Source organism: Bufo bufo, chromosome 2 (assembly GCF_905171765.1).
Source record: "Bufo bufo chromosome 2, aBufBuf1.1, whole genome shotgun sequence".
Lineage (NCBI taxonomy): Eukaryota > Metazoa > Chordata > Amphibia > Anura > Bufonidae > Bufo > Bufo bufo.
This window is the reverse complement of record NC_053390.1, coordinates 836,781,478-836,804,740: the sequence shown is the minus strand read 5'-3', so window position 1 is coordinate 836,804,740 and position 23,263 is coordinate 836,781,478. Positions and strand designations below refer to the sequence as shown.

Sequence of the window (23,263 nt, the reverse complement as noted above, 5' to 3'; positions counted from 1 at the left end):
CAGAAAACATGGCGGATATGAAAGACTCGTGGTAAGTGCGCAGCTGCCGTACATCTGCCCTCACACAACATGGCGGATTCAGCGTCATGACGGCAGCGTCATCTGTCCTGGGACCTGAAGTGAGAGGAGAGCTCAGCGCCGGAGACAGCTGTGAGGTGTCTATAGTGAGGTATGAGGGGGGGTCTATAGTGTGATGTGAGGTATGAGGGGGGGTCTATAGTGTGATGTGAGGTATGAGGGGGGGTCTATAGTGTGATGTGAGGTATGAGGGGGGGTCTATAGTGTGATGTGAGGTATGAGGGGGGGGTCTATAGTGTGATGTGAGGTATGAGGGGGGTCTATAGTGTGATGTGAGGTATGAGGGGGGTCTATAGTGTGATGTGAGGTATGAGGGGGGTCTATAGTGTGATGTGAGGTATGAGGGGGGTCTATAGTGTGATGTGAGGTATGAGGGGGGGGGGTCTATAGTGTGATGTGAGGTATCTATAGTGTGAGGTATGAGGGGGGGGGTCTATAGTGTGATGTGAGGTATGAGGGGGGGTCTATAGTGTGATGTGAGGTATGAGGGGGGGGTCTATAGTGTGATGTGAGGTATGAGGGGGGTCTATAGTGTGATGTGAGGTATGAGGGGGGGGGTCTATAGTGTGATGTGAGGTATGAGGGGGGTCTATAGTGTGATGTGAGGTATGAGGGGGGGTCTATAGTGTGATGTGAGGTATCTATAGTGTGAGGTATGAGGGGGGGGGGGGGGGTCTATAGTGTGATGTGAGGTATGAGGGGGGGGGTCTATAGTGTGATGTGAGGTATGAGGGGGGGGGGGGTCTATAGTGTGATGTGAGGTATGAGGGGGGTCTATAGTGTGATGTGAGGTATGAGGGGGGGGGGTCTATAGTGTGATGTGAGGTATGAGGGGGGTCTATAGTGTGATGTGAGGTATGAGGGGGGGTCTATAGTGTGATGTGAGGTATGAGGGGGGGGGGTCTATAGTGTGATGTGAGGTATGAGGGGGGGTCTATAGTGTGATGTGAGGTATGAGGGGGGTCTATAGTGTGATGTGAGGTATCTATAGTGTGAGGTATGAGGGGGGGGGGGGTCTATAGTGTGATGTGAGGTATGAGGGGGGGGTCTATAGTGTGATGTGAGGTATGAGGGGGGGGGGTCTATAGTGTGATGTGAGGTATGAGGGGGGGGGGTCTATAGTGTGATGTGAGGTATGAGGGGGGGGGGTCTATAGTGTGATGTGAGGTATGAGGGGGGGGGGTCTATAGTGTGATGTGAGGTATGAGGGGGGTCTATAGTGTGATGTGAGGTATGAGGGGGGGTCTATAGTGTGATGTGAGGTATGAGGGGGTCTATAGTGTGATGTGAGGTATGAGGGGGGTCTATAGTGTGATGTGAGGTATGAGGGGGGGGGGGTCTATAGTGTGATGTGAGGTATGAGGGGGGTCTATAGTGTGATGTGAGGTATGAGGGGGGGTCTATAGTGTGATGTGAGGTATGAGGGGGGTCTATAGTGTGATGTGAGGTATGAGGGGGGTCTATAGTGTGATGTGAGGTATGAGGGGGGGTCTATAGTGTGATGTGAGGTATGAGGGGGGTCTATAGTGTGATGTGAGGTATGAGGGGGGGTCTATAGTGTGATGTGAGGTATGAGGGGGGTCTATAGTGTGATGTGAGGTATGAGGGGGGTCTATAGTGTGATGTGAGGTATGAGGGGGGTCTATAGTGTGATGTGAGGTATGAGGGGGGTCTATAGTGTGATGTGAGGTATGAGGGGGGTCTATAGTGTGATGTGAGGTATGAGGGGGGTCTATAGTGTGATGTGAGGTATGAGGGGGGTCTATAGTGTGATGTGAGGTATGAGGGGGGTCTATAGTGTGATGTGAGGTATGAGGGGGGTCTATAGTGTGATGTGAGGTATGAGGGGGGGTCTATAGTGTGATGTGAGGTATCTATAGTGTGAGGTATGAGGGGGGGGGGGGTCTATAGTGTGATGTGAGGTATGAGGGGGGGTCTATAGTGTGATGTGAGGTATGAGGGGGGGTCTATAGTGTGATGTGAGGTATGAGGGGGGTCTATAGTGTGATGTGAGGTATGAGGGGGGGTCTATAGTGTGATGTGAGGTATGAGGGGGGGTCTATAGTGTGATGTGAGGTATGAGGGGGGGTCTATAGTGTGATGTGAGGTATGAGGGGGGGGTCTATAGTGTGATGTGAGGTATGAGGGGGGGTCTATAGTGTGATGTGAGGTATGAGGGGGGTCTATAGTGTGATGTGAGGTATGAGGGGGGTCTATAGTGTGATGTGAGGTATGAGGGGGGGTCTATAGTGTGATGTGAGGTATGAGGGGGGTCTATAGTGTGATGTGAGGTATGAGGGGGGTCTATAGTGTGATGTGAGGTATGAGGGGGGTCTATAGTGTGATGTGAGGTATGAGGGGGGGTCTATAGTGTGATGTGAGGTATGAGGGGGGGTCTATAGTGTGATGTGAGGTATGAGGGGGGTCTATAGTGTGATGTGAGGTATGAGGGGGGTCTATAGTGTGATGTGAGGTATGAGGGGGGTCTATAGTGTGATGTGAGGTATGAGGGGGGGTCTATAGTGTGATGTGAGGTATGAGGGGGGTCTATAGTGTGATGTGAGGTATGAGGGGGGGGTCTATAGTGTGATGTGAGGTATCTATAGTGTGAGGTATGAGGGGGGGGGGGGGTCTATAGTGTGATGTGAGGTATGAGGGGGGGGGGTCTATAGTGTGATGTGAGGGGGGGGTCTATAGTGTGATGTGAGGTATGAGGGGGGTCTATAGTGTGATGTGAGGTATGAGGGGGGTCTATAGTGTGATGTGAGGTATGAGGGGGGGTCTATAGTGTGATGTGAGGTATGAGGGGGGTCTATAGTGTGATGTGAGGTATGAGGGGGGTCTATAGTGTGATGTGAGGTATGAGGGGGGTCTATAGTGTGATGTGAGGTATGAGGGGGGGTCTATAGTGTGATGTGAGGTATGAGGGGGGGTCTATAGTGTGATGTGAGGTATGAGGGGGGGGGTCTATAGTGTGATGTGAGGTATGAGGGGGGGGGTCTATAGTGTGATGTGAGGTATGAGGGGGGGGTCTATAGTGTGATGTGAGGTATGAGGGGGGGGTCTATAGTGTGATGTGAGGTATGAGGGGGGTCTATAGTGTGATGTGAGGTATGAGGGGGGGTCTATAGTGTGATGTGAGGTATGAGGGGGGGTCTATAGTGTGATGTGAGGTATGAGGGGGGGTCTATAGTGTGATGTGAGGTATGAGGGGGGTCTATAGTGTGATGTGAGGTATGAGGGGGGTCTATAGTGTGATGTGAGGTATGAGGGGGGGTCTATAGTGTGATGTGAGGTATGAGGGGGGTCTATAGTGTGATGTGAGGTATGAGGGGGGTCTATAGTGTGATGTGAGGTATGAGGGGGGGTCTATAGTGTGATGTGAGGTATGAGGGGGGGTCTATAGTGTGATGTGAGGTATGAGGGGGGGGTCTATAGTGTGATGTGAGGTATGAGGGGGGGGGTCTATAGTGTGATGTGAGGTATGAGGGGGGGGGTCTATAGTGTGATGTGAGGTATGAGGGGGGGGTCTATAGTGTGATGTGAGGTATCTATAGTGTGAGGTATGAGGGGGGGGGTCTATAGTGTGATGTGAGGTATGAGGGGGGGTCTATAGTGTGATGTGAGGTATGAGGGGGGTCTATAGTGTGATGTGAGGTATGAGGGGGGTCTATAGTGTGATGTGAGGTATGAGGGGGGGTCTATAGTGTGATGTGAGGTATGAGGGGGGGTCTATAGTGTGATGTGAGGTATGAGGGGGGGTCTATAGTGTGATGTGAGGTATGAGGGGGGGTCTATAGTGTGATGTGAGGTATGAGGGGGGGTCTATAGTGTGATGTGAGGTATGAGGGGGGTCTATAGTGTGATGTGAGGTATGAGGGGGGTCTATAGTGTGATGTGAGGTATGAGGGGGGGGGTCTATAGTGTGATGTGAGGTATCTATAGTGTGAGGTATGAGGGGGGGGTCTATAGTGTGATGTGAGGTATGAGGGGGGGTCTATAGTGTGATGTGAGGTATGAGGGGGGGGTCTATAGTGTGATGTGAGGTATGAGGGGGGTCTATAGTGTGATGTGAGGTATGAGGGGGGGGGGGTCTATAGTGTGATGTGAGGTATGAGGGGGGGGGGTCTATAGTGTGATGTGAGGTATGAGGGGGGGGGTCTATAGTGTGATGTGAGGTATGAGGGGGGGGGTCTATAGTGTGATGTGAGGTATGAGGGGGGTCTATAGTGTGATGAGGTATGAGGGGGGTCTATAGTGTGATGTGAGGTATGAGGGGGGTCTATAGTGTGATGTGAGGTATGAGGGGGGGGTCTATAGTGTGATGTGAGGTATGAGGGGGGGTCTATAGTGTGATGTGAGGTATGAGGGGGGGTGACTCTATAGTGTGATGTGAGGTATGAGGGGGGGTGACTCTATAGTGTGATGTGAGGTATGAGGGGGGGGGTCTATAGTGTGATGTGAGGTATGAGGGGGGGGGTCTATAGTGTGATGTGAGGTATGAGGGGGGGTCTATAGTGTGATGTGAGGTATGAGGGGGGGGGTCTATAGTGTGATGTGAGGTATGAGGAGGGGGTCTATAGTGTGATGTGAGGTATGAGGGGGGGTCTATAGTGTGATGTGAGGTATGAGGGGGGGTCTATAGTGTGATGTGAGGTATGAGGGGGGGGTCTATAGTGTGATGTGAGGTATGAGGGGGGGGTCTATAGTGTGATGTGAGGTATGAGGGGGGGGTCTATAGTGTGATGTGAGGTATGAGGGGGGGGTCTATAGTGTGATGTGAGGTATGAGGGGGGGGTCTATAGTGAGGTATGAGGGGGGGGTCTATAGTGTGATGTGAGGTATGAGGGGGGGGTCTATAGTGTGATGTGAGGTATGAGGGGGGGGTCTATAGTGTGATGTGAGGTATGAGGGGGGGGGTCTATAGTGTGATGTGAGGTATGAGGGGGGGGTCTATAGTGTGATGTGAGGTATGAGGGGGGGGTCTATAGTGTGATGTGAGGTATGAGGGGGGGTCTATAGTGTGAGGTATGAGGGGGGGGTCTATAGTGTGATGTGAGGTATGAGGGGGGGGTCTATAGTGTGATGTATGAGGGGGGTCTATAGTGTGATGTGAGGTTTGAGGGGGGGGTCTATAGTGTGATGTGAGGTATGAGGGGGGGTCTATAGTGTGATGTGAGGTATGAGGGGGGGGTCTATAGTGTGATGTGAGGTATGAGGGGGGGGGTCTATAGTGTGATGTGAGGTATGAGGGGGGGGTCTATAGTGTGATGTGAGGTATGAGGGGGGGGTCTATAGTGTGATGTGAGGTATGAGGGGGGGGTCTATAGTGTGATGTGAGGTATGAGGGGGGGGTCTATAGTGTGATGTGAGGTATGAGGGGGGGGGGGGGTCTATAGTGTGATGTGAGGTATGAGGGGGGGGTCTATAGTGTGATGTGAGGTATGAGGGGGGGGTCTATAGTGTGATGTGAGGTATGAGGGGGGGGTCTATAGTGTGATGTGAGGTATGAGGGGGGTCTATAGTGTGATGTATGAGGGGGGGGGTCTATAGTGTGATGTATGAGGGGGGGGTCTATAGTGTGATGTGAGGTATGAGGGGGGGGTCTATAGTGTGATGTGAGGTATGAGGGGGGGGTCTATAGTGTGATGTGAGGTATGAGGGGGGGGTCTATAGTGTGATGTGAGGTATGAGGGGGGTCTATAGTGTGATGTGAGGTATGAGGGGGGGGGCTATAGTGTGATGTGAGGTATGAGGGGGGGGTCTATAGTGTGATGTGAGGTATGAGGGGGGTCTATAGTGTGATGTATGAGGGGGGTCTATAGTGTGATGTATGAGGGGGGGGCTATAGTGTGAGGTATGAGGGGGGGGTCTATAGTGTGATGTGAGGTATGAGGGGGGGGGTCTATAGTGTGATGTGAGGTATGAGGAGGGTCTATAGTGTGATGTGAGGTATGAGGGGCGGGGTCTATAGTGTGATGTGAGGTATGAGGGGGGGGTCTATAGTGTGAGGTATGAGGGGGGTCTATAGTGTGATGTGAGGTATGTATGTGGCGGTATATCCTGGACCAGTGGTTTCTGGATTATCGGACCCCTGCGTTGTATGATCAGGTGCCGTCTCATACTCTGGTCTCTTTCAGGTCCTCCGGTTCCTTCTTCTCACATCTCACCGGTTTCCATACTCTCTGGTTGGCGGTTCTTCTGGTGCGGTGGTGATGAGCGGAGCAGCATGGAGTAGCTCTGCAGGGTGTAGTGTGCGCGGTGCCGCAGGACGCAGGATAGTGGTGTGTAGTGTGCGCGGTGCTGAACATGTCCCAGCTGGAGGGAGCTGCCAATGTTGTCCTCCGCATTCCCTGCATTGTGGCTCTGGACCTGCTGTACCGCTGGGACCCCCAGGACTTCACCCTCCTGACCTATGACCCCTCCGTCCTCGGGGCCCTGTCCATGCAGGACGTCTACTACCTGGGTGAGGACGGCTCCGCCATGTTGTCTGTTACTTTCTGGTAATGCTAACATTCAGTGACCCTCTCTTATTCCTCCCGGCAGGTCAGGTGATGTGCGCGGTGCTGCTGCTCCTGCCCCTGCGCTGTCTGCTCCACCTCTACCTCTACCTCCTGACCGCACTGCTGCTGTATGTGGCCCATCAGACCAGCAGGTAGGTGACCCCCATCTTGTTAGAAATCCACATCCTCCACCTGTGGGGTTGATTGCTGTTCCTCTCTGTATCCTCAGGGACTACGTCCGTCAGGAGATGGCGGCGGGGCGGTCAGGGACTGTCTACGGGGATCACGCCTCATTGACACGCAACATCAGCACGCTGTCAGGTGAGGACATCGCCGCAGCACATTGCCTGTTATGTACGGGCCGTGCCGGTTCACAGAGGTGACCGGTATGTCGGCTCTGCCACTGATGGGGGGGGGTCCTGTGCGGAGCAGCGTGCTCCCAGAGGGGAGGGGGGTGTCCTGTGCGGAGCAGCGTGCTCCCAGACGAAAGGGGGGGGGGGTGTCCTGTGCGGAGCAGCGTGCTCCCAGAGGGGGGGGGGGGGTGTCCTGTGTGGAGCAGCGTGCTCCCAGACGGGAGGGGGGAGTCCTGTCCGGGGAGGCATGCTCCTGGTGTTGACCGGTATGTACGGCTCTGCCACTGATCGGGGGTGTCCTGTGCGGGGCGGCGTGCTCCCAGAGGTGACCAGTATGTCCGGCTCTGCCACTGATGGGGGGGGGTGTCCTGTGTGGAGTGGGGTGCTCCCAGAGGTGACCGGTATGTACGGCCACTGATGGGGGGGCGGATGTCCTGTGTGGAGCGGTGTGCTCCCAGAGGTGACCGGTATGTACTGCTCTGCCACTGATGGGGGGGGGGGGATGTCCTGTGTGGAGCGGTGTGCTCCCAGAGGTGTCCGGTATGTACGGCCACTGATGGGGGGGGGGGGGGGATGTCCTGTGTGGAGCAGTGTGCTCCCAGAGGTGACCGGTATGTACGGCTCTGCCACTGATGGGGGGGGGGGGGATGTCCTGTGTGGAGCGGCGTGCTCCCAGAGGTAACTGGTATGTACGGCTCTGCCACTGATGGGGGGGGGGGGGGATGTCCTGTGTGGAGCGGTGTGCTCCCAGAGGTGACCGGTATGTACGGCTCTCCCACTGATGGGGGGGGGGGGGGATGTCCTGTGTGGAGCGGTGTGCTCCCAGAGGTGACCGGTATGTACGGCTCTCCCACTGATGGGGGGGGGGGGGGGGGATGTCCTGTGTGGAGCGGTGTGCTCCCAGAGGTGACCGGTATGTACGGCTCTCCCACTGATGGGGGGGGGGGGATGTCCTGTGTGGAGCGACGTGCTCCCAGAGGTGTCCGGTATGTACGGCCACTGATGGGGGGGGGGGGGGGGATGTCCTGTGTGGAGCGGCGTGCTCCCAGAGGTGACCGGTATGTACGGCTCTGCCACTGATGGGGGGGGGGGGGGGGGGATGTCCTGTGTGGAGCGGTGTGCTCCCAGAGGTAACTGGTATGTACGGCTCTGCCACTGATGGATGTCCTGTGTGGAGCGGCGTGCTCCCAGAGGTGACCGGTATGTACTGCTCTGCCACTGATGGGGGATGGGGGGGATGTCCTGTGTGGAGCGGCGTGCTCCCAGAGGTGACAGGTATGTACGGCTCTGCCACTGATGGGAGGTGTCCTGTGCGGGGAGGCGTGCTCTCAGAGGTGACCGGTATGTACGGCTCTGCCACTGATGGGGAGTGTCCTGTGCGGGGCGGCTGGCTCTCGGAGGTGACCGGTATGTACGGCTCTGCCACTGATGGTGGGTGTCCTGTGCGGGGAGGCGTGCTCTCAGAGGTGACCGGTATGTACGGCTCTGCCACTGATGGGGGGGTGTCCTGTGCGGGGCGGCTGGCTCTCGGAGGTGACCGGTATATACGGCTCTGCCACTGATGGGGGGTGTCCTGTGCGGGGAGGCGTGCTCTCAGAGGTGACCGGTATATACGGCTCTGCCACTGATGGGGGGGTGTCCTGTGCGGGGCGGCTGGCTCTCGGAGGTGACTGGGTTTGTGCTGTGGTTTCTCTGCAGGGCTGGTGATGGTGGCGGTGCTCTGCTCCATGCTGATGAGGACACGCCAAGTGTGGCTCTTCTCGGCTCCCATCCTGCCCCTGCTGGCTCGGCTGGCGGGGCTCCCCCTGCAGGTTCTCCCTGTCCTCAGCGCGCTGTCTATAGCCCCGTCCCTGCTGGTGATGACGTACACTGCACTGACCAGCCTGGGAGGACTCCAAAGCCTCATCAGGGCGGCCTACGAGGAGCTGTATCAGGTAGGGCGATATCTGGGTGTGTCCTCCGTACATGGGTGTTCTGTGCGGGTGTAACACCTCCCTCCTGGTTATGGCAGGTGACTGAACTCTCCAGGCTGCTGGCAGTCGGGGTGTCGCTCTGGTCCCAGCTCGCCGTCCCGCTCATCTTCCTGGTCTTCTGGTTGGTCATCTTTGTTCTTCATGTATTCAGCACATTGTCCTCTAAGCCTGGGGCCCTGGAGCAGCAGGGGCCCCTATTCATCTTCCTCAATAGGTAAATCTCTTCTATGTGTGTAGATTATATGTTGGGGTTCCCTGTATTTGTACCCCTCTGTGTGTCCCCTCCAGTGTGGCAGAATGCTGCGGGACCCCGTACTGTCTGCTCGGACTTACCTTCACGGTCTCCTACCTGGCGCTGGGAGCGCTGAACCTCTGCAAGTTCTACCTGCTGGGGTATAGCGCCTTACAGAACGGGAACGTCATGCACAGGTATTTATATGCTGGAAGTATTATGTGGGGGAGTAACAAAGGGTATAAATCTGCTATGTCTACATAGGGCAGTAATAGTGAGTATTAATATACTGTGTGTCTTCATAGGACAGTAATAGTGGGTATTATACTTTATGACTACATAGGGCAGTATTAGTGGGTATTAATATACTGTATGTCTACATAGGGCACTAATAGGGGTATTAATATACTGTGTGTCTACATAGGGCAGTATTAGTGGGTATTAATATACTGTGTGTCTACATAGGGCACTAATAGGGGTATTAATATACTGTGTGTCTACATAGGGCAGTATTAGTGGGTATTAATATACTGTGTGTCTACATAGGGCACTAATAGGGGTATTAATATACTGTGTGTCTACATAGGGCAGTATTAGTGGGTATTAATATACTGTATGACTACATAGGGCAGTATTAGTGGGTATTAATACACTGTATGACTACATAGGGCAGTGATAGTGGGTATTAATATACTGTATGACTACATAGGGCAGTGATAGGGGGTATTAATATACTGTATGACCACATAGGGCAGTGATAGGGGGTATTAATATACTGTGTGACCACATAGGGCAGTGATAGTGGGTATTAATATACTGTATGACCACATAGGGCAGTGATAGTGGGTATTAATATACTGTATGACTACATAGGGCAGTGATAGTGGGTATTAATATACTGTATGACCACATAGGGCAGTGATAGTGGGTATTAATATACTGTATGACTACATAGGGCAGTGATAGTGGGTATTAATATACTGTATGACTACATAGGGCAGTGATAGTGGGTATTAATATACTGTATGACTACATAGGGCAGTGATAGTGGGTATTAATATACTGTGTGACTACATAGGGCAGTGATAGTGGGTATTAATATACTGTGTGACCACATAGGGCAGTGATAGGGGGTATTAATATACTGTATGACTACATAGGGCAGTGATAGTGGGTATTAATATACTGTATGACCACATAGGGCAGTGATAGTGGGTATTAATATACTGTATGTCTACATAGGGCAGTGATAGTGGGTATTAATATACTGTATGACCACATAGGGCAGTGATAGTGGGTATTAATATACTGTATGACCACATAGGGCAGTGATAGTGGGTATTAATATACTGTATGACTACATAGGGCAGTGATAGTGGGTATTAATATACTGTGTGACTACATAGGGCAGTGATAGTGGGTATTAATATACTGTATGACTACATAGGGCAGTGATAGTGGGTATTAATATACTGTATGACTACATAGGGCAGTGATAGGGGGTATTAATATACTGTGTGACTACATAGGGCAGTGATAGTGGGTATTAATATACTGTGTGACTACATAGGGCAGTGATAGGGGGTATTAATATACTGTGTGACCACATAGGGCAGTGATAGTGGGTATTAATATACTGTGTGACTACATAGGGCAGTGATAGTGGGTATTAATATACTGTGTGACCACATAGGGCAGTGATAGTGGGTATTAATATACTGTGTGACTACATAGGGCAGTGATAGTGGGTATTAATATACTGTATGACTACATAGGGCAGTGATAGTGGGTATTAATATACTGTATGACTACATAGGGCAGTGATAGTGGGTATTAATATACTGTGTGACCACATAGGGCAGTGATAGTGGGTATTAATATACTGTATGACTACATAGGGCAGTGATAGGGGGTATTAATATACTGTGTGACTACATAGGGCAGTGATAGGGGGTATTAATATACTGTGTGACCACATAGGGCAGTGATAGGGGGTATTAATATACTGTGTGACCACATAGGGCAGTGATAGTGGGTATTAATATACTGTATGACCACATAGGGCAGTGATAGGGGGTATTAATATACTGTGTGACTACATAGGGCAGTGATAGGGGGTATTAATATACTGTATGACTACATAGGGCAGTGATAGTGGGTATTAATATACTGTGTGACTACATAGGGCAGTGATAGTGGGTATTAATATACTGTGTGACTACATAGGGCAGTGATAGGGGGTATTAATATACTGTGTGACTACATAGGGCAGTGATAGGGGGTATTAATATACTGTGTGACTACATAGGGCAGTGATAGGGGGTATTAATATACTGTGTGACTACATAGGGCAGTGATAGGGGGTATTAATATACTGTGTGACTACATAGGGCAGTGATAGTGGGTATTAATATACTGTGTGACTACATAGGGCAGTGATAGTGGGTATTAATATACTGTGTGACTACATAGGGCAGTGATAGTGGGTATTAATATACTGTGTGACTACATAGGGCAGTGATAGTGGGTATTAATATACTGTATGACTACATAGGGCAGTGATAGTGGGTATTAATATACTGTGTGACTACATAGGGCAGTGATAGTGGGTATTAATATACTGTATGACTACATAGGGCAGTGATAGGGGGTATTAATATACTGTATGACTACATAGGGCAGTGATAGTGGGTATTAATATACTGTGTGACCACATAGGGCAGTGATAGTGGGTATTAATATACTGTGTGACCACATAGGGCAGTGATAGTGGGTATTAATATACTGTATGACCACATAGGGCAGTGATAGTGGGTATTAATATACTGTATGACTACATAGGGCAGTGATAGTGGGTATTAATATACTGTGTGACCACATAGGGCAGTGATAGTGGGTATTAATATACTGTGTGACCACATAGGGCAGTGATAGTGGGTATTAATATACTGTATGACTACATAGGGCAGTGATAGTGGGTATTAATATACTGTGTGACTACATAGGGCAGTGATAGTGGGTATTAATATACTGTGTGACTACATAGGGCAGTGATAGTGGGTATTAATATACTGTATGACTACATAGGGCAGTGATAGTGGGTATTAATATACTGTGTGACTACATAGGGCAGTGATAGTGGGTATTAATATACTGTATGACTACATAGGGCAGTGATAGGGGGTATTAATATACTGTATGACTACATAGGGCAGTGATAGTGGGTATTAATATACTGTGTGACCACATAGGGCAGTGATAGTGGGTATTAATATACTGTGTGACCACATAGGGCAGTGATAGTGGGTATTAATATACTGTATGACCACATAGGGCAGTGATAGTGGGTATTAATATACTGTATGACTACATAGGGCAGTGATAGTGGGTATTAATATACTGTGTGACCACATAGGGCAGTGATAGTGGGTATTAATATACTGTGTGACCACATAGGGCAGTGATAGGGGGTATTAATATACTGTGTGACCACATAGGGCAGTGATAGTGGGTATTAATATACTGTATGACTACATAGGGCAGTGATAGTGGGTATTAATATACTGTATGACTACATAGGGCAGTGATAGTGGGTATTAATATACTGTATGACTACATAGGGCAGTGATAGTGGGTATTAATATACTGTATGACTACATAGGGCAGTGATAGTGGGTATTAATATACTGTATGACTACATAGGGCAGTGATAGGGTATATTATTCAGGGCTCCAGATGGCGACTTAGAGTTTACAAATGGCGATAAGACTTTTTAGTTTTGTCGCCATTTGTGACTAGACCCCCCGCCGCAGCTCTGCCGTTGAATACAGCAGCGGGCACAGGAGATGGTGGTTCTCTGCCCGCCGCCACCGATGTTCTTCTCAGCAGTGACGAGGAGGAGTCTGTCCCTCCCTGTGCTGCTGCTGCCGCCAATCAGAAGAGAGACGGGAGGGGGATGGGGAGCACTGCGCCACCAATGTTTATTATTGTGGGGGGATGGGGCGCACTGCGCCACCAATGTTTATTATTGGGGGGGGCGCACTGCGCCACCAATGTTTATTATTGGGGGGGGCGCACTGCGCCACCAATGTTTATTATTGGGGGGGGAGCAATGCGCCACCAATGTTTATTATTGTGGGGGGATGGGGCGCACTGCGCCACCAATGTTTATTATTGGGGGGGGAGCACTGCGCCACCAATGTTTATTATTGGGGGGGGGGGGAGCACTGCGCCACCAATGTTTATTATTGTGGGGGGGGAGCACTGCGCCACCAATGTTTATTATTGGGGGGGGATGGGGCGCACTGCGCCACCAATGTTTATTATTGTGGGGGGATGGGGCGCACTGCGCCACCAATGTTTATTATTGGGGGGGGAGCACTGCGCCACCAATGTTTATTATTGTGGGGGGGGGAGCACTGCGCCACCAATGTTTATTATTGTGGGGGGGGGGGGCACTGCGCCACCAATGTTTATTATTGGGTGGGGGGGAGCACTGCGCCACCAATGTTTATTATTGTGGGGGGGGAGCACTGCGCCACCAATGTTTATTATTGTGGGGGGGGCGCACTGCGCCACCAATGTTTATTATTGTGGGGGGGGGAGCACTGCGCCACCAATGTTTATTATTGGGGGGGGAGCACTGCGCCACCAATGTTTATTATTGTGGGGGGGGAGCACTGCGCCACCAATGTTTATTATTGTGGGGGGGGAGCACTGCGCCACCAATGTTTATTATTGTGGGGGGGGGGCGCACTGCGCCACCAATGTTTATTATTGGGTGGGGGGGAGCACTGCGCCACCAATGTTTATTATTGTGGGGGGGGAGCACTGCGCCACCAATGTTTATTATTGTGGGGGGGGGAGAGCACTGCGCCACCAATGTTTATTATACTGACCTTCTACTTTGCAGTCTGTATTCAGAATGCTATTATATTCCTCTTATAACCATCTTATAAGGGACAATAACACAGTGAATGGATTTTCACGCAGCCCCATTCACTTCTATGGGGCCTGCGTTGCGTGAAAAAAGAAACAACATAGAGCATGCTGCGATTTTAACGCAACGCACAAGTGATGCGTGACAATCACCGCTCATATGAACAGCCCCATAGAAATGAATGGGTCCGGATTCAGTGCGGGTGCAATGCGTTCACCTCACGCATCGCATCCGCGCGGAAATCCCGCTCATGTGAAAGGGGCTAAGGGTGAATAGGACAAGGGTTCCAGCCCCTAAGGGGGCTAATAGTAAGTAAAAGGCTACTTTCACACTTGCGGCAGTGTGATCCGGCGGGCAATTCCGTCGTTAGAACTGCCCGCCGGATCCTCCGATCTGGATGTGACTGAAAGCATTTGTGAGACGAATCCGGATGTGGATCCATCTCACAAATGCATTGCAAGAACGGATCTCTCTGCTTGTCATGCGGACAGACGGATCCGCCACTAATACATTCCTATGGGGAAAAATGCCGGCATTCAGGCAAGTCTTCTGTTTTTTTCGCCGGAGATAAACCGTAGCATGCTGCGGTTTTCTCTTTTGCCTGATACATCCTGAACGGATCGCTCTCCATTCAGAGTGCATGGGGATATGCCTGATCAGTTCTTTTCTGGTATAGAGCCCCTGTGACGGAACTCTACGCCGGAAAAGAAAAACGCAAGTGTGAAAGTGCCCTAAAATATTACGTTTAAATCCCTGCTTTCCCAATTTTACATATAAAATATATAAACAATAAATAAACATATTACATAGCGCTGTGTCCGAAAAGTCCAAACTGTTAAATTATTTCAAAATATCGGTAACCCTATGCGGTGAGCATTCGCCATTTTTTTGTCGCCTTGCCACCCCAAAAAATAGGATCGGACTGTTCTATTATGGGCCGAACGTTTCATAAAATGCGAAATGCACGCGGCTTTTTTTGTTTGTTTTTTTTTGTTTTGTTTTTTTGCGCGGTATTGAGTATCGCAATACTTTTTTATGGTGACGAAAGCGAATCAAAATTTTGGTATCGAAGACAACCCTGCGCCGATCTGATCGGCGTAGCGTTGTCACGATTCCCAAATTTTGATTTGGTTTCGATTTGGCAACTAAAAATTTAATTTGGCTCCTAAATTTTTCAGTTCAGGAGCCAATGGCTACTAGGTATTTTTTTTTTTTGGTCTGGAGCATTATTATTATTATTATTATTATTATTATTATTATTATTATTATTATAAATTTTTTTTTTTTTTTTTTTTTAAGTATTAATTTAGACATACTAAAAAAAATTATCATAAACATTAATATTTTTCCATCCCCCCCCCCCTCCCCTAGCGATGCGTCTCCTATCCCCTCCATCCCAGAATCTGGAACAAGGGGATGAATAAAGGGTTAAGAGCCAGGGAACGTACATCTTCCCGATCCCCCACATCTTTCACCTTTCTCTGCCTATAGACTATTTCCTTTGATCTTTCTAACCAAGCTTTACCATGAATCCACACTTGGAGTATCGGGTAGTAACCATGCTCGTGCAGTCAGGAGTATCGCCACAAGCATTATTAAAGAGAATCCTTTCATACTGGTCGCACTTTACCTCAGAGAGATCGCCCAGTATCCGGCATTCTACCGTCCCAGGGATCGCTACTCTCAGGTCTTGAGTAATAAAGCCATCGATTGCCCCCCCCAAATATCTTTTTAATTCTCTACAGGACCAAACCATATGTAAGTGTTCAGTGCCCGGAGAATCGCGCCGTGGGTAATTACAAGTACTTCTTAAGCCATACTGGCGTCACATACATTCTGTGTAAGATACTAAATTGCACCACAACGTGATTAGGGTTATAAGACACTAATCTTAAATGTGCAAATATATTTTCCCAATCCTCCATTTCAGTCCTTAAACACTCTGCACCCCAAGCCCTTCGCCCGGGGGAGCATGTGTTATTAGTGCTTTAACTAATCATTTATAAAGCTGAGCAGTCCTAACCTTCTGCCCCCGTCAGAGGTCTAGATGTGTCTAGATCAAACAACCACTTTCCCTTTACACTAGAAAGTGCCGAACATATCTGAAAGTATCTAAACCAAGATAAACTGTGTATATTCTCCCTTCGTGCACCTGTGCAGGATAAAGGATATTGTATTTTTGCCAGTATTGATCCCTCACTAATTCATCTAGTAATAAGCCCCTTCTTCTCTTTGCTCTGGTGATATTCCTAGCATAAGGACGCGCTGACGTCATGACGCTACGTCGGCGCGTGATGATGTCCGCGCATTCAAAAACGACTCGCGTCGTGGTGCAGCGCTGCTAAAGATGCCACTAGATATCTGTAGGTTTTCCTACCTTTAGATGGACGCCCTCGTCTCAGGGTGCCGTCCTACCTGGAAGTGTGACCATAGAGTGCTTTCGTCTGGGATCGACCAACTTCCCTGATAGAAGTAAGTGAGGTACTGGCTGCCCAAAATGGTGATTCGGGACATCCCAAGTACCTCTCATTTTACTTGCCAGAGGGGCGTGCAGCACCGTGATCCCCTTATTCCCACCCATCCTCTATACTCCTGACAGGCGTTAATCAAGTAAAGTGACCGTATTATCATAGATTCTACAAAACTGCCTTTTCTCCCATTCTCAATACAACCACAATTGGGAGGCAGTGACGTAGCCCTTGAAGTAGGGAAGGTTTAACCCTCCGCCTTCCATCGGCTTGCAGAGATATTCCATTTTAAGTCTTATCTGCTTTCTTCCCCAAAGTAAGTAAGTAATAATTCTCTCAATTAATTAAAAAAACTTCTTCTCCTCGATCCATAGTGGGGAGTTCCTAATGCTATAGAGGCGTTTGGAGTAGGGTCACCATCTTCACTAGGGATATAAGGAAGTCGGAGCCACAACGGGATTTTTTTTACCTTAATTTGCTCAAAAGTGGAATCAAATGAAGCTGTACAAAATCTTCAATCTTGGGAGATATCCTCCTACCCAAATATTCGAATGTATTCGCAATCTTCAAGATATTCAAAGGCCCCTCCTTAGAAAATTGACATCTATCGACCGGCAGAAGGATAGTTTTTGACCAGTTACCGTATAAGACGCACCGGCCGGTAAGACTGCTGAACCTTCTATATTCTAGGGGTTACTTTATATCTGCTCAGTTATGGGTATTTTGTGAATGGAAGAGGATCCCATTGTGCAGGACCCTGGTGAGCAGATCTTCCTATGATACCTGACTGGGATCCAGAGCGCTATCGAGGGGCTGGGAGACGGGTTAGTAAGTCCTGGCGGGGAATACAGCCATCTGTGCTCCTCCATACAAGTCCAATCACGTTGTAGTTCTAGGTCATGTTTAATAATTGGGGGGCGAGGAACACCTCGAATCGTCGTCGGTGGGACTCGCCGGGTGCTGCCTCCACACGTATGTTCTGGTTTTGCTCAGAACTAAAAGAATATTGGGTTGCGATTGATGACTTTATTACCCAAAAATTGAAGGTAGTGATTCCTTCTCGGGTGGAATGCTGGATATTAGGCGATCTCTTCAGGGGTAAACTGTCAAAAAATATAAAAAGATTCTCTTAAAAAAGGTAATGTTTTTGGCGAGGCTTTGCATTACGCGGGATGTTCCAGATGTGATCGTACGGCTCAGTTCCAGATGTGATCGAACGGCTCCGTTTGGTTAATAAGATTAAAAGATACGAAAAGGTTCTTTATAAACCAAGAAATACAGAGGGACAATGGGTCAGGATGTTTGGTGCTTGGAGATGTTACATTCCTTGACTCCTCCTCCTTCATAGAGATGCACCGCAGTGCGAGGGGTTAAAAAGGAACAAAAGTAAAAATGAGTTGGATGTCAACTTGTATGGAAAACTTTGTTTGACCCTTAAAGGGGTTGTCCAGGTCCAGAGCTGAACCCGGAGGACATGCCTATAATATCACCCCGACAGTCCCCCCTGACTTCAGCATCGGAGCAGTTCATGCTCTCCTTTTACCCTGCGCTAAATCGCGCAGCGCACGGGCTCTTTTACTTACAATAACACACTGCCGGGCGGAAGCTTCCACCCGGCAGTGTGTTCGGTGACGTCACCGACTCTGATGGGCGGGCTTTATCGCTGCCCTAGCCGTTTTACAGGCTAGGGCAGCACCAAAGTCCGCCCATCGGTGCCGGGGTCACTGCTGGGTGGAAGCCCCCGCCTGGCAACCCTAAGTGGAGCCCAGTACGTCACCGGATCTCCAAAAAATGCCCTTGCCCTGCACGGTTTAGCGCAGGGCAAAGGAGAGCATCAGAGCATGAACTGCTCCAAATCTAGCCTCAGGGGGGCTGCCGGGGGGGGAAATGGAGGGATGTCCGGGTTCAGCTCTGAAAACGGACAAGGCCTTTAATAAAAATTGTGGGGATTTAAATTGTGTGTCTTCATAGAGAAGTAACAGGGCGTATTAATATACTGTATATCTAAATAGGGCAGTAATAGGGAGTATTAATATACTGTATATCTAAATAGGGCAGTAATAGGGAGTATTAATATACTGTGTGTGTATACATAGGGCAGTAACAGGGGGTATTAATATACTGTGTGTGTATATACATAGGACAGTAACAGGGGGTATTAATATACTGTGTGTGTATATACATAGGACAGTAACAGGGGGTATTAATATACTGTGTGTGTATATACATAGGACAGTAACAGGGGGTATTAATATACTGTGTGTGTATACATAGGACAGTAACAAGGGGTATTAATATACTGTGTGTGTATACATAGGGCAGTAACAAGGGGTATTAATATACTGTGTGTATACATAGGGCAGTAACGGGGTATTAACCTGCTGTGTGTCTGGACAGGGGAGTAACAGAGGGAGTAACACTGATGCTCCTGGCTCTACAGACCGGCCTCCTGGACCTCCATGTCCTGCAGCGGACGTTCCTCCTGAGTATCATCCTCTTCATCGTGGTCACCTCCACTCTCCAGTCTATGGTGGAGATCTCCGACCCCATAGTCCTGGCACTGGCCGCCACTGGTAATAAGTAAGAAAACCAGAGGAGGGGTACTATGAAGTATTACTGGACCTGAGTGTCTGGCTGGGGCTGATGCACTGATGTCCTCTCCTCTCTCAGGAGTCTGTGGAAGCATCTCCGCGGGGTCAGCATGTGCCTCCTCCTCCTCGTCTTCCCCTCCTTCATGGCCTATAAACTCTCACACTTCTTCGATATGGACTTCTGGCTGCTGATCATGGTGTCCAGCTGCCTCCTGACCTCCCTGCAGGTAAGTGCTCACTGCACTCCTGACCTCCCTGCAGGTAAGTGCTCACTGCACTCCTGACCTCCCTGCAGGTAAGTGCTCACTGCACTCCTGACCTCCCTGCAGGTAAGTGCTCACTGCGTTCCTGGTGTCCAGCTGCCTCCTGACCTCCCTGCAGGTAAGTGCTTACTGCGCTCCTGACCTCCCTGCAGGTAAGTGCTCACTGCGCTCCTGGTGTCCAGCTGCCTCCTGACCTCCCTGCAGGTAAGTGCTCACTGCGCTCCTGACCTCCCTGCAGGTAAGTGCTCACTGCACTCCTGACCTCCCTGCAGGTAAGTGCTCACTGCACTCCTGACCTCCCTGCAGGTAAGTGCTCACTGCACTCCTGACCTCCCTGCAGGTAAGTGCTCACTGCGTTCCTGGTGTCCAGCTGCCTCCTGACCTCCCTGCAGGTAAGTGCTTACTGCGCTCCTGACCTCCCTGCAGGTAAGTGCTCACTGCGCTCCTGGTGTCCAGCTGCCTCCTGACCTCCCTGCAGGTAAGTGCTCACTGCGCTCCTGACCTCCCTGCAGGTAAGTGCTCACTGCATTCATGACCTCCCTGCAGGTAAGTGCTCACTGCGCTCCTGGTGTCCAGCTGCCTCCTGACCTCCCTGCAGGTAAGTGCTCACTGCGCTCCTGACCTCCCTGCAGGTAAGTGCTCACTGCGCTCCTGACCTCCCTGCAGGTAAGTGCTTACTGCACTCCTGACCTCCCTGCAGGTAAGTGCTTACTGCACTCCTGACCTCCCTGCAGGTAAGTGCTTACTGCACTCCTGACCTCCCTGCAGGTAAGTGCTTACTGCACTCCTGACCTCCCTGCAGGTAAGTGCTCACTGCGCTCCTGGTGTCCAGCTGCCTCCTGACCTCCCTGCAGGTAAGTGCTCACTGCACTCCTGACCTCCCTGCAGGTAAGTGCTCACTGCACTCCGGACCTCCCTGCAGGTAAGTGCTCACTGCGCTCCTGACCTCCCTGCAGGTAAGTGCTCACTGCGTTCCTGGTGTCCAGCTGCCTCCTGACCTCCCTGCAGGTAAGTGCTCACTGCACTCCTGACCTCCCTGCAGGTAAGTGCTCACTGCGTTCCTGGTGTCCAGCTGCCTCCTGACCTCCCTGCAGGTAAGTGCTTACTGCGCTCCTGACCTCCCTGCAGGTAAGTGCTCACTGCGCTCCTGGTGTCCAGCTGCCTCCTGACCTCCCTGCAGGTAAGTGCTCACTGCGCTCCTGACCTCCCTGCAGGTAAGTGCTCACTGCATTCATGACCTCCCTGCAGGTAAGTGCTCACTGCGCTCCTGGTGTCCAGCTGCCTCCTGACCTCCCTGCAGGTAAGTGCTCACTGCGCTCCTGACCTCCCTGCAGGTAAGTGCTCACTGCGCTCCTGACCTCCCTGCAGGTAAGTGCTTACTGCACTCCTGACCTCCCTGCAGGTAAGTGCTTACTGCACTCCTGACCTCCCTGCAGGTAAGTGCTTACTGCACTCCTGACCTCCCTGCAGGTAAGTGCTCACTGCGCTCCTGGTGTCCAGCTGCCTCCTGACCTCCCTGCAGGTAAGTGCTCACTGCACTCCTGACCTCCCTGCAGGTAAGTGCTCACTGCACTCCTGACCTCCCTGCAGGTAAGTGCTCACTGCACTCCTGACCTCCCTGCAGGTAAGTGCTCACTGCACTCCGGACCTCCCTGCAGGTAAGTGCTCACTGCGCTCCTGACCTCCCTGCAGGTAAGTGCTCACTGCGTTCCTGGTGTCCAGCTGCCTCCTGACCTCCCTGCAGGTAAGTGCTCACTGCACTCCTGACCTCCCTGCAGGTAAGTGCTCACTGCACTCCTGACCTCCCTGCAGGTAAGTGCTCACTGCGTTCCTGGTGTCCAGCTGCCTCCAGACCTCCCTGCAGGTAAGTGCTTACTACGCTCCTGACCTGCCTGCAGGTAAGTGCTCACTGCGCTCCTGGTGTCCAGCTGCCTCCTGACCTCCCTGCAGGTAAGTGCTCACTGCATTCATGACCTCCCTGCAGGTAAGTGCTCACTGCGCTCCTGGTGTCCAGCTGCCTCCTGACCTCCCTGCAGGTAAGTGCTCACTGCGCTCCTGGTGTCCAGCTGCCTCCTGACCTCCCTGCAGGTAAGTGCTCGCTGCGCTCCTGGTGTCCAGCAGCACAGAGGATTTCAGGAGTGCCCTTTCTCCCAGGTGCTGGGCACGCTCTTCCTGTACGCCCTCTTCATGGTGGAGCTCCTCCAGGACGGCGGGGTGGAGCGGATGGATGAGATCATTTACGGTGTGAAGGCAGTGAGCCGGGTGCTGGAGTTCCTGGTGGCGCTGTGTGTGGTGGCGTACGGCGTCTGGGAGTCCATGTTCGGCGAGTGGAGTTGGATCGGCGTCTCAGTCATCACCGTCCACTCGTACGTTAACGTCTGGCTGAGGGCACAGTCCGGCTGGAGCAGCTATCTGCTGAGGAGAGAAGCGGCCAACAAGATCAGCGTCTTACTGAGGGCGTCCCAGGAGCAGCTGAGCGCCCACAACGACCTCTGCTCCATCTGCTTCCAGGTCCGTCTGATCCTGTCCTCTAGTCACTGCCAGAGCTGCAGTCATACTTGTGTGAGGCTGCCTCCTCCTGCCTGGCACTCGGGGGTAGTTCAGCTTCCAGCTGTGATATTGATGGGCCCCTGGGGGCCGCTGAGGTGTGTGTCCGTACACTGACCTGTCTCCTTCTCTCCTCCTCACAGGAGATGTCCGTGGCCGTGGTCACCGCCTGCAGCCATTTCTTCCACCCGGACTGTCTGAGGAAGTGGCTGTATGTGCAGGACGCCTGCCCGCTCTGCCACCAGCCTGTGAAGCCCTCTGCCGCCAGGGAAGGGGCGGGATCAGAAGAGGAGGCGGGGCCTGGGGGAGGAGTCACACAGCAGGGAGGGACCGGCGAGGAGGAAGCGGGTAATAGCTGACAGGAGGTGCGGTGCTGACTGCCCCCTACAGTGAGACTGTCACACTGCAGGGAGGATGGGGGTCATCTCCTGCGCAGCGCCTCCCATATTTATAATGTGCCATCTGGACCGGATGGAGGATAGATTCTTACAAGGAGCCCGGAAACACTGCTCCTGCACTACCTCCTGTCTTATACTCCAGTCACAACCAAAGCTGCTTCTGTATTCCGTTACATCATGTCTAATACTCCAGTCACAACCAAAGCTGCTTCTGTATTCAGTTACATCATGTCTAATACTCCAGTCACAACCAAAGCTGCTTCTGTATTCAGTTACATCATGTATAATACTCCAGTCACACCCAGAACTGTCTTCCTTATTCCGTTACATCATGTCTTCTTCTCCAGTTACAAACAGAGCTGTATTCAGTACTTTTCTGTATTAGCATGTCTTACACTCTAGTCGCACCCAGAGCTGCATTCTTTATTCTCCTGTTTTACTACAGTATATGTCGTACTCCAGTCACTCCCAGAGCTGCGTTCATTAAACATATCTGTTTTTACAGACTGAGCATGCTCTATGGCAGTATTGGTCAGCTGATGTGACTGGTATCTGTACGCCGCGCTGCCTTCTCACCTGTGCGTCACCTCCTCAGGTTTAGAATGGACCGCCCCTTTAAGGAGAGTGGCTGGGATACCAGGGCCCCAGTGTGGGAGGTTAAGTGGCTCATCCTGGGGGGTGGATTATACCCATCGTCTCCCCTACCCCTTACCCTTCAGAGCCTGGATGTCTGTAATAAGGATTTATAAAATAAAACCTTTTATTTTCTGCCTCCAGACTGAAACATCTTCATGTGCCACCAGAGGGCGCCGCTGTGCTGTGTAATCAGACAGTAGAACTATCCTGTGACCAGCAGAGGTCACCGCTGTGCTGTGTAATCAGACAGTAGTACTATCCTGTGACCAGCAGAGGGTGCCG

The 23,263-nt window shown here is 51.0% G+C and overlaps 1 protein-coding gene and 1 long non-coding RNA gene across 15 annotated transcripts; one reads left to right on the top strand and one right to left on the bottom strand.

The window, feature by feature from the left end:
• LOC120990555 (RING finger protein 145-like) lies at window positions 1-23,117 on the top strand. Of its 9 annotated transcripts, none has more exons than XR_005776441.1 (13): window positions 1-155; window positions 6,219-6,544; window positions 6,625-6,733; window positions 6,811-6,902; window positions 8,633-8,868; window positions 8,946-9,121; window positions 9,196-9,336; window positions 18,944-19,126; window positions 19,217-19,364; window positions 19,467-19,518; window positions 19,553-19,604; window positions 19,827-19,878; window positions 19,947-20,020. XR_005776441.1 is itself a non-coding variant. In XM_040419443.1 (12 exons), exons 2-11 carry the CDS (start codon window positions 6,388-6,390, stop codon window positions 19,865-19,867), a joined length of 1,335 nt encoding a protein of 444 aa, XP_040275377.1. In that variant the 5' UTR covers window positions 1-155; window positions 6,219-6,387; the 3' UTR covers window positions 19,868-19,878; window positions 19,947-20,026. The 9 variants fall into 9 exon arrangements, 6 of the variants coding, with proteins under 6 accessions (XP_040275377.1, XP_040275376.1, XP_040275374.1 ...); XR_005776440.1 differs by lacking the exon at window positions 19,467-19,518 and adding an exon at window positions 19,741-19,792 and having other exon boundaries at window positions 19,947-19,993; XR_005776439.1 differs by lacking the exon at window positions 19,947-20,020 and adding an exon at window positions 19,741-19,792 and having other exon boundaries at window positions 19,827-19,879.
• LOC120990557 lies at window positions 19,311-21,143 on the bottom strand. Of its 6 annotated transcripts, none has more exons than XR_005776447.1 (12): window positions 21,083-21,143; window positions 20,861-20,912; window positions 20,639-20,690; window positions 20,519-20,570; window positions 20,433-20,484; window positions 20,193-20,398; window positions 19,937-19,988; window positions 19,817-19,868; window positions 19,731-19,782; window positions 19,543-19,594; window positions 19,457-19,508; window positions 19,311-19,354 (listed from the first exon to the last, which is right to left on the bottom strand). It is a non-coding gene; the product is annotated as an uncharacterized LOC120990557 (long non-coding RNA). The 6 variants fall into 6 exon arrangements; XR_005776444.1 differs by lacking the exon at window positions 21,083-21,143 and having other exon boundaries at window positions 20,193-20,244; window positions 20,347-20,398; window positions 20,861-20,943; XR_005776442.1 differs by lacking the exon at window positions 21,083-21,143 and having other exon boundaries at window positions 20,861-20,943.
• Window positions 23,118-23,263: the final 146 nt, after the last annotated feature.

Excerpts from the sequence above, each read along its gene's own strand:
- LOC120990555 (XM_040419438.1), top strand. The coding sequence starts at position 6,388 with ATGTCCCAGCTGGAGGGAGCTGCCAATGTTGTCCTCCGCATTCCCTGC. Across the intron at positions 6,734-6,810 it reads GTGGCCCATCAGACCAGCAG|GGACTACGTCCGTCAGGAGA; the intron begins GTAGGTGACCCC and ends CTGTATCCTCAG. Across the intron at positions 19,365-21,554 it reads GCCTCCTGACCTCCCTGCAG|GTGCTGGGCACGCTCTTCCT; the intron begins GTAAGTGCTCAC and ends CCTTTCTCCCAG.